This window comes from Populus euphratica, unplaced genomic scaffold (genome assembly GCF_000495115.2).
Source record: "Populus euphratica unplaced genomic scaffold, PopEup_1.0 scaffold101.1, whole genome shotgun sequence".
Lineage (NCBI taxonomy): Eukaryota > Viridiplantae > Streptophyta > Magnoliopsida > Malpighiales > Salicaceae > Populus > Populus euphratica.
In genome coordinates, this window is record NW_011499894.1 from 841,594 (window position 1) to 852,553 (window position 10,960).

The 10,960-nt window shown below is 37.0% G+C and overlaps 2 protein-coding genes across 2 annotated transcripts; both read left to right on the forward strand.

The window, feature by feature from the left end:
- Positions 1 to 277: 277 nt before the first annotated feature.
- On the forward strand, positions 278 to 5,909 carry LOC105131814 (transcription factor bHLH48-like). Its single transcript, XM_011034978.1, has 7 exons — positions 278 to 1,047; positions 1,137 to 1,259; positions 1,349 to 1,414; positions 3,628 to 3,696; positions 3,949 to 4,020; positions 4,837 to 5,044; positions 5,547 to 5,909. Exons 1-7 carry the CDS (start codon positions 577 to 579, stop codon positions 5,582 to 5,584), a joined length of 1,047 nt encoding a protein of 348 aa, XP_011033280.1. The 5' UTR covers positions 278 to 576; the 3' UTR covers positions 5,585 to 5,909.
- A 396-nt stretch (positions 5,910 to 6,305) lies between these two features.
- On the forward strand, positions 6,306 to 10,190 carry LOC105131812 (Pectin lyase-like superfamily protein). The gene is made up of 3 exons (XM_011034977.1): positions 6,306 to 6,998; positions 8,448 to 8,779; positions 9,545 to 10,190. Exons 1-3 carry the CDS (start codon positions 6,400 to 6,402, stop codon positions 10,036 to 10,038), a joined length of 1,425 nt encoding a protein of 474 aa, XP_011033279.1. The 5' UTR covers positions 6,306 to 6,399; the 3' UTR covers positions 10,039 to 10,190.
- Positions 10,191 to 10,960: the final 770 nt, after the last annotated feature.

Consider the following 10,960-nt stretch of genomic DNA (forward strand, 5'->3'; position numbering starts at 1 on the left):
ATTTTAATAATTTAAAAAAAAGAAAAAAAAGAAAGAAAAAAAATGAAAAAAAAGAGAAAAAAGAGAAAAAAAGAAAAAATGATAATAATAAAAATGGAGATAAGTTTGGTTTCGTAGCCTCCTTAACCTAAGCAATTAAGCCCTTAAAAAATATATTAAAAAAATATTTTATTTTTTTAAATTTATTTTAGTATTAATGTTTTAAAATAATAAAAAATATAAAAAAATAATCCTTTTTTTTGCCCCCATCAAATCTTTTAAAAAGCACCGCCAGATAGCGCAACCAAGCACTTCGCAATTCCATCCCTCCTCCCTTCTCTCTCCCTCTAAAAACACACACACAGACACGCACTTTCTCTCTCTAAACAAATTCCCATCTATTTTAATAACACTCACCTCCGCGGCAACAACGTTGCTTTCTCTTCACTTCAAATAACCAAGAATCCTTTTCATACTCCGAAGGCAAACACGCCACAACAGATAACAGAAAATCAAACACTCCTTCATTTGATCCTCTGTCTCTCTATAAACTGACTTCTTAAATTAAATTAAGGTTCCTTTTTTTATTTTAATTAAATGGATCTGCTAATGGGACCCGTGGCTAGATCCGGACCCGAACTTGACGAAACCGGACTGGATTCCCTCCAATTCGTTGAAGATATCCGTCACTTAATCACTGCACCATCAGAAAACGCCAGTTCTTTCACTGCTTTACTTGAATTACCAGCTAACCAAGCCGTGGAGTTGCTTCATTCGGATTCGGTTCAAAAACAGTGCCCGAATTTGACTTTTCCCTCTAACGCTTCCCTCCTCGAACGAGCAGCCAGATTCTCCGTTTTTAACGGCGGTAGTAACTCGACGTACTCCAGCTCCGTTCCGTCCGATTCTAGCTCGAAGAATCTCGAGAAAGAAGCAGCCGTTAAGAGGGAGGCGTTAGAGACGGAGTCTTACCTCGACTCATCTCAGCCGCTGGTTTCTGATCCGACGGTGAATAATTCGGCGCCAAATGCAAGGGCGTGTTCGAAGAGAAAGGAACGAGAGAAGAAGGTAAAAACCAGGGTTTTTATGAGGGAATTGCTAATTTAGTGGCAAATTAGTAAATAATGTTGACTTGAGGTCAGTTGTTGTGAAATTAGGTTAAAGGAGCGTCAAAGAAGAGCAAAAATGAGGGTTCTCAACAAGAAGAAGAGAAGCTGCCTTACGTTCATGTTCGAGCTCGGCGGGGACAGGCAACAGATAGCCATAGCTTAGCAGAAAGAGTAATTTTAATTTAATTTAGTTTTGTCTAATTTGATTATTATAATTAAAAAGTTGATTAGTTGAAATTTTTGTTGAAATTGTTTTATAGGCGAGGAGAGAGAAAATTAATCAAAGAATGAAGTTATTACAAGAATTGGTCCCAGGCTGCAATAAGGTAGGTTAGTTAGTTAGATATTGTAATGATTTGACATGATTTAGTTTCTTTTCTTTTTTTAATTGATCACAGCTTGATCGTGATTTGTTTCACAATGATTACCTTAAAAGTGGGTTTTGGATTGTGGATTATGCGGGCTAATTAAGGTGGGAATGTCATGGTCACCTTTTTACCTCTTGCTTTTGTACTAATAGAAGTGTCAACTAGGGTTTCGTGGTGACAGTTTTGTATTTTTATCTCTTTTTTATGTTTTTTATATAATTTTTTGTTCACTTTTTTTTCTCTTTTAAGGAATGTTTGTTAGAGGTCCTTTTCGAGGTTAGTTTTGTCATTTCAGGAATTATTGGTACCGTGATATCGTAGCCATGATGTCTGTGTTTCGGAAATGATCTAATAAAAGGACCCTGAATTTTCCCAGTAAGATTCGGGAAAGGACAGGAATGCCCTTATGGAAAGACCAGAAATTTATTGTGGAAATGCTAGCTGGAGGTTCCTCGAAACAGTTAATATTCTGCCTGTTGGATCAAATATTTGGGTCCACAAAAAAAGTTCTGGTCCCTATTTGAAAGGTGCATGGTACCAACTTATCTTACAAGTTTGGTATCCATCTTTGATGGATTATGAAAAAGGCTTTCATGGGAGAAGTTTCTGTGCCTAATTTTCTAGACCTAACTGCAAAGTGAGATGATGTGATTGTTGATGATTAAATTTATCTAATTTGTTCAAACAAAGAACAGAAAAAAGTTTCGTGATTTTTTCTTTTAGCTCCTGATAGAATGGGATTTATAACATGCATATATTGAATTGCTTTATGAATAAAGTGATTTTGACCAAATATAGATTACAATAACCAGTGATAATTCTCCCTCTCTTGGCCTCTTATTGGGATTTTCTGTAGTTACAGAAGTTTAATAGTCACTCGTGACTGTTTTGTTAATATTTATCATGTACTTAGCTTCCGCCTCGCATTTCTCTTATAAAGCGAGTACACACATCATAAGAGACTATTACCAGAATTTAAGAACATAAATTAGTTTGGGGACCATATGTATCTGGGATTAACTGAGGAAAAAGGCTAAAACAGGCGTGCCCTTGTATGCCTACCTTCCTGAGTTGTTCCTTGAATCCAACTTCATGTAACAGTCCACATGCACCTAAGCAGTATGTAAGGGGCTCATCTGGGCTCAACCAAAATTAATTCAAGTATCGAATATGTTTTAATAATATTGTATGCTCTAATCAGTGTTCAATCTTCACTTTTGTTCAAGTTGTCTCTTTCTTGCTAGGTGTTGCTGCCATATCTTTTCTGTAATTCATGGTGTTAATATTAGCACTACTGTGGTTTAAAGTCTTTGAATCCAAAAAGTTCATGTTATAGTCCCACATGCACCTGAGCAGTTTGTAAGGGGCTCTTCTGGCCTCAACCAAAATTAATTCAAGTATCGAATATGTTGTAATAAGAGTGCATGCTCTAATCAGTGTTCGATTTTCACTTTTGCTCAAGTTGTCTCTTTCTTGCTAGGTGTTGCTGTCATATCTTTTCTGTAATTCATGGTGTCAATATTAGCACTACTGTGGTTTAAAGTCTTTGAATCCAAAAAGTTCATGCTATAATCCACATGCACCTAAGCAGTTTGTAAGGAGCTCTTCTGGGCTCAACCAAAATTAATTCAAGTATCGAATATGTTGTAATAAGAGTGTATGCACTAATCAGTGTTCCATCTTCACTTTTGTTCAAGTTGTCTCTTTCTTGCTTGATGTTGCTGCCATATCTTTTCTGTAATTCATGGTTTCAATATTAGTACTATTGTGGTTGAAAGCTACACCCATGTAATGCTGCCAGCAAAAATATGTGTAATGCTTTCTTATCTGTGGATTGATTAGTTGACTTGTTATGCTTGTATTTGATCATTGTTTCTTTTTAACGAGGATTGGTTTTCAAATTAAAGTTGAAAGGCTAAAAATGGAAGTCCAATCCTTTTGTCTGTACAGATAATATTAGTGTATCATAATTGACATGGTGGTCTCTCTAAGCAAGCGTATTTATTCTCTTAACTAGCTTGTCTAGTTCTGCCCATGTCGTCTTTGCTATGATCTATTGGACATCGAATTATTTACTTGAGATTGGCTCTAACCAGCTGATCCTAGATCACTGAAGCTAGCTTCCTTTTTAATTACGTGGCTTAGTTATTAGAAGTTATCTTTCTATGCAGATTTCTGGTACAGCATTGGTTCTGGATGAAATTATCAACCATGTGCAGTTCCTGCAACGCCAAGTGGAGGTGAGAGTTTTTTTCTTCCTTCTATTCTTTTGGTTTTGGGGGAAGGATGTTGCTTTCGACCGCTGGATGTGCCCTCTATTAAGGAGTCGTAATATCTTATAATTCTAGACAGCTAGATTTGTTTATTTCTTTGGATGCCATTTTTTGTATGATCTCTGTGTATAGAGGCAAAGCTCTAGAAAATGTTGGCAAGCTTACCTGCTGCCATAATTATTTGCCACGATCTTATTCTGGACGTGTGTTTGGTTTCAGCTCTTATCAATGAGACTCGCAGCAGTTAACCCAAGAATTGATTTCAATCTCGACAGCATATTTGCTACAGAAGTAAGTGTCGGTTTTTGCCTTTTCTATTTTTCTTGTAAGTTGTGAAACAAGAGAAATTAAGGCTTCCTCTGCTTTCCTCCTGGGTTTTGTGCCAGAACCAAAGCAAAAGTTCCTACTGGGTTTTGTGCCAGAACTAAGCAAAAGCTTAGACCTTGTGAAGCTGTGTGCCGTTGAGCTATTTCTGTACACACTTCACAAATATGCTCTGGTGCATCCCCTGTTCACCACCTTGAAACACTTCTGCTTTTGGATTTCTAGATTTCCAGTGCTTGTCATGTCTGTATTATTGGCAGCTCGCAAATATTTTATTAAGCAGGTGGAAGCAGAAAAGTGATCTTTTGTAATTATGATACATTCATCAAGTGAACTCCCATATGTCCCCTGAAAGGGCAGTTTTACTTCACTAATATGGGTCAACTTTGGGCCATGCCATGCCATTCTATCTACACAAATCTTTACCTTCAACTGTGTAGTTTTCCGGCAATGGTTGGTTTACTTCCCCCCTTAATGAGCAGAGGTGCTTTGCGATTATCCTAAGGTTCAATTCATTTGTATCTACTCAAAAACTACACTTTGGTTGCCTGTTGTATTTGCTGATTATGACCACGACTGATTTACCCTGTACACTTGAAATCTCTGAATTTTCCCAAGCACTGGTAATTAACTTAAATGAAATCCTGAAGCTTAATTTAACTTATTTCCCTGATAAAAACACCACCTTGGTAATTATAATTCATTTACTGCACAAGCTTCACAAATTTATAGAGTAAAAACATTTATGAATTAGCTAATTTGCTGTCCCTTTTAAACTTGCAGAGTGGATCTCTAATTGACAGTAACTTTACCAGCATGGTAATGCCTCTGACGTGGCCAGAAGCCCAAGTCAATAGAAACAGACATCAGTTCCAACGGCAATGGCAGTTTGATGCGCCTCACCAGCCAGTTTGGGGAAGAGAAGAAGACAGCCATAACTTCATTACTCCAGAGAACTCTCTTTTAAGTTACGACTCTTCAGCAAATTCAGGTACAAATTCAGTTTTTTTTTTTTTTTTTATTCCCTTCTATATTTTGTAACACCATCTCATTGTCTCTTCTTGTCCTCCTATCTTATGATTGTAAAAGGAATTTTAAAGGTAAATTAATGCTTAAAATTAAGAACTCCATTTAGAATAAAATGAACACTATTTAACAAAGATCATAACAGTGGAAAATGTAATTCATGCAAGTTCACTTTTCCAATTTTTAAAAGTATTTATTAATTAAGATTTGAAGTATACAATAAATAGCATAGCATGCTATGTTTTGATGTTAAGGAATGGCTAGGGAATTTGGTAGCTGGCTTCCAGATTTGCTCTTCATTCCTTGAACATCCCTGGCAATTGTTAAGCTTTAACTTTGGAATCCGGTGTCTGTTATCGTTGACATTTTAAATTCTTCATAAGATGCAAAAGCTATTTGGTCACGCTTTTCTGTGCGAACATGAATAGATTGGAACTTGACTAACTTGAGTTGTCATTGTGATGCAGCATCTCTGCACTCCAATCAAATGAAAATGGAGTTATGAAGGCTGAATGAAGTTCTAGCAGTAGCTAGTACTGTATATATCAATGTAAGCAATTAGCAGGAAGTAGAGCGGAGGCATCAAACATTAATCTGGTTTTCCATGTCTCCAGGGCGTTGGAAATGTCTCACTGAAGAAATCCAAGCTTGTAATTCTTATATAGTTCTAAATATATATGATGTACTACACGCATATATCTATATACTAACTCTTTTGAGAGTCGGTCAATCTAATACTTCATCATTTGTGAGATGATTGATGATTCATATTGTAGATCCGAACAATGATCGATCTCTTGACTATTATGAAAGCATCCTTCATTTTGTTTGATTTTGTGCTGTGACCATCTTTTTATCATATCATATTATAAAACATGCCCTGTGCTGCGTGCCCCCATACCAATTTTCCCTCTTCTAAGTTCTTCTCAATGAGCTTCTTTCCATCTTCCGGTTACAAGAATCAGGATGCTAATCTATCAGAATGTTTTATTTGCCACCCAGATCGAATGACAGAAATAATCTGATATCCATTAAAGTTTCCCAGGCCCAAAAATCAGAGCTTAAAGAAGCGAACACTACAATTTAGGGGGCAGATCTTCTTCTTCTTTTTTTAGTTTGTCAATTGTTTCACTCGAGAAGCAAACACTTGAGTTCATAATACAACTCATACAACTTTTTTTTATTATTTTTTTTAATTTCTTTCCTTAATGGGCCCGATAAATACTCATAGAGGTTTTTTGTCTTCTTAAAACAAAACAACCAGATAGAGAGTTGGTAGACAAACTCAAGAAAACAACCTATGATCCCAAATCTCCTCAGATGACCACTCCAATTCTCCAATTAATCTTCCTTCTAATCCTCTCCCCTCTCCGCCAATTACCCCCCTCCAAATCAGCAACCCCCACCAGAGTCCAACTCCCCCACCCACTTCCCACCACCCTCTCCGTCACCGACTTCGGCGCCATCGGAGACGGCATCCACTACGACACAGAAGCCATTCAATCAACCATTAACTCCTGTCCCACCACCCCACCTACCAAAACATGTCACGTCAACTTCCCACCAGGGATCTACCTAACAGCAACCATCCACTTAAAATCCAACGTTGTTCTAAACATCCAAGAAGGAGCAACCTTGCTAGGCGGCACAAAACTGGAGGACTACCCAAAAGAGTTTAACAGATGGTATGTTGTTTTAGCAGAGAACGCGAGCGATGTAGGGATAACTGGAGGTGGGGTTGTTGATGGTCAAGGATTGAAGTTTGTTAAGAGGTTTAACGAGAGAAAGAATGTGATGGTGAGTTGGAATTCTACTGGGGCTTGCTTGGGTGATGAGTGTAGGCCAAGACTGGTTGGCTTCATTGGATGCACAAACGCCAAGGTTTGGAATGTTAGGTTAAGTGAGCCAGCGTATTGGTGGTAATTCCCTTTATCCTTGATTGTTTTATTATTTCCTGAATTTTCTTGTAAATACATGCTTATTTAGGCATTTCAGCTTCGGTATATGATAATTAAGGCAGTGTTTTGGAGCTTGATAATTGCTGTTCTTCAAAATATTTATTTTGAACGTTTTAAAATAATATTTTTATTTTTTTAAAATTATTTTTTACATTATACATAATTTTATTTTTAAATTTTTTTACATTATACATAATTTTATTTTTTTTTAAAAAAAATTGCATTCTAAACGGCATCTAAAGGGATCAGCAATTGGGTTTCTTGTTAGTAACTAGGTTGCTGTTACAAGGTGGACTAGTTACTTGACAGAGTTAATTGAAATTCAGTACAGTTTGAGGGCTCAAAATGAATAAACGAATGTTATAGGGATTTTATTTTATTATTAAATATGTCAGAAGCTTATTGGGAACCCAATCAGCAATATAACTTTTGCCTCTCGATATTGTTGAATTGGAGAGAAGGCCCGCGTTGATGCTTGCCCTCTGCACTCGCTACAATAAGAGGACGCGTGGCATGTGAAAATTCCTCGACCGTTGATAAGCAGCTTTCCTGTTTATAAACACGTCAACGGATATGATTTGCACCTAACGGATATGCTTTGCACCTATCACTTATCTTGAAAAAAAAGCTTATCCATCCATCCATTATATAGAACGCGAGGATTGTGGGTCACGGTGTCTATAAAAAGGAAAGGATGTCGTTTACTATTTATTTATTGCTTAAGTAACCATGGGATCATAGAACATCCCAATACTTGATTGAAATGTCTACTTTGGTGCCATGAACATTACAAAATGTTCTAAGGTTTAGTTATTTAATTACCAGTAGTAAGTGGTTTGAGACGCAGTTACTTAGGTTTTGTTGGTCAAGCATTAGTTTTGTCTCTCCTTAGTTCAAGCCAGGCCTTCACATCATGTTCCCATTCCTATTTTACGGGCACCAATGTGTGGAAAGAAAGCGTGGAGCTGAAATAACTTACTCAGAACACCCTTTAACAAATTACGTGGTGCGATTGGATCGAATGAGCCCTTATAGGAGCTGTTCTTCAGCATTTGCATAAATTGCATGTTTACTGTTGTCGATCTAGAAGTCAGCTGGCAATGCCTCGTTTTACGTGCCTCACATTAATCAGTTTTTAGCTCAAGTGCTAATGTTAAAGCTGGTTACTTCTGGTTCATCAGATTTAGGTGCAGCCTGTGTAAGTGTGTGGTTGCTGATGGTGCAGCTTGACGAAATTTCCAAGTCTCTTAGTTACCTATACTAACCAGTGAAACTGTTTGATTTGTCTCTATGGAAGTCTATCATGAAGAGTAGTTGAATTGAATATCATTACTTGATTACTAATTGGCTATTGTTTTTCAATTCTTTTCTGTTGAAATAATAATCTGATTAATGCTTTTGTTATTGCAGTTTGCACATAGTACGGTGCCTCAATACACACATTTATGACGTTTCCATATATGGTGACTTCAATTCACCTAATAATGATGGGATAGATATAGAGGATTCTAATAATACACTAATTACAAGATGTCATATCGACACCGGAGATGATGCTATTTGTCCGAAGACATACACCGGTCCAATTTATAATTTGACTGCTACAGACTGTTGGATTCGAACAAAATCTTCAGCGATCAAGCTTGGTAGTGCTAGTTGGTTTGAGCTCAAGGGTCTGGTGTTTGACAATATAACTATTGTAGATTCTCATAGAGGATTGGGACTGCAGATACGTGATGGAGGTAATTCATTCTTTCTTCCATCTATGACGTCAACAATTTTCGAATATAAATTCTTCATAAATAGAAATGGAAATGCTGGAAGACAGCAAATGCTCTCAATCGTTTGTTAGATTATACGTCCTTCTCAAGAACAGGCTTACGTATACAAGGCTTTCTATTATTGTAAGGATGTAAATATGGAATATCCTTTCCATACCAGGACCTTTTAAAGTTGATGAATTGAGTATGAGAAAATATGTTTCATAAGGAATGGAAAAATAATGTTGATAGCCTTTATGGGAGCAATCATAAGTTGACATGCTAATCTTTGGCGATTCTGATTAAGAATACTGATTCTACCTTGATCCTTGACATCTTTTCAACTGGTATGTTAGAATTTTGATTGGTTTCTTGGGTATGCTATAAGGAGTGGATGGCATCCTTATGTTTGATCTTGTCTACTAAATGTGTTACCATAGCTGCTAATGAAATGGACTGTGACACCAGTGATGTTTTGGCTCTAAATGGGACTAGAGTTCAATTAACAATACTGATCCTACCCTGACCCTTGATGGTTAAATATTGTTGCCTGAGAACTTCCGCCCCAGCATTTGTAATTTAATTAATCCCTGCTATATCTCAAGTAAGTAGTGCCTAGTTGATGTGGCAATCCCAACATTTGATGGCCACCTAAATTATGAGTTTCAATGATGATTTTTAGTAACATATGTGAGAAACATTGTTGGATTATGCATTATTCTAACTTACACAGGACAACTTTTGCAGGAAATGTAAGTGACATCACCTTCTCAAACATAAATATTAGCACAAGATACTATGATCCATCATGGTGGGGTAGAGCAGAGCCTATTTATGTGACAACCTGTCCGCGACACTCAAGTTCAAAAGAGGGCTCAATATCTAATCTGCAATTCATCAACATAACGGCAAATTCTGAAAATGGTGTATTCTTGTCAGGCTCTAAAGGTGGCCTGCTGAGCAATCTGAGATTCATCAACATGAATCTGACTTTCAGAAGATGGACAAATTATCCAGGTGGCTTGGTAGACTACAGACCTGGATGCCAGGGTCTTGTTAATCACAGTTCAGCCGGGATTATCATGGAACATATCGAGGGCTTCGAGGTTGAGAACGTAAATATGAGATGGTCTGATTATCAAAATGAGCTGTGGGATAATCCTCTGGATTTCAGACCTTCGACTGTGAATAACATTTCTTTTCTCAATTTCCATTCTGCTTTGTATAAACAAATGAAATAGCTAGGAAACCATGAGAGGAACCATCACTTGACGTCGTTCTTGGATTGAAACAATAGAGTTGAGTTGGTTCACTTGAAGAGAAACACATGCCTTGTGATATGTAATAAAGGAAGCCTTGTATTCAGGTTTTATTATATAGAAACCATTGATAATAGTGATAAGTTCTCCTTCGGACATGTATGGAGGTTGAACATGCCATAGGCATCTGCTTTGATCTTCCTGGATTGTCTTGCTAATGATGGAGGATATTTGAATCCCAATTCGTGGTTTTCATCAAACCTCGCTTGATCGAACCGGATCGACCGGTTCCTATCTTTGTGACTTCTTTCGTGGACGGCAGTATGATTCGCTTAATTTGTCCAACAAAGTTGTGATTTTTTTCGCTCGACGCCGTGGTTTGGTGCCCACTTGATCTTCTAACGAGCATTGAGATAGATTTTTCCCTTTATGAAGAACTAGTATTATATTCATTTTTTCTTCTGATTTTGTTGAGAGGCCATTGATGAATGACGATGGGAGGAGTATGCATTCCCGTGTCATTTGGTACGATATCGAGAGACTTTCCCTTAACTAGATTTCCCTTAAGTAGATGAAACCTGATTTCAATTAACAAAAACAGTGTTATTAATTATCAAGATTAATCAAGAATTAATTGTACCAAATGAGCTTGTTATGAGCCAAGGAAGATGGTATTAAACATGTGGCAGTCACAGTTAAAAATGCTGAATCAGTTTTATAAGAAAATGATAGCAAGTAACAGTTGTAACACGAAGAATAAACCTGTGATAGAAGTAAGTTAACAATCATGCGATTATAATAGTTAGTTCGTTAGTATAAAAAGTTGGTTTCTAGTTAGTCAGTTAGTAGAAGCAGTTACAGGGCTGCGGTCTATTGCATATAAGCTTGAGAATAATGAGCTAAG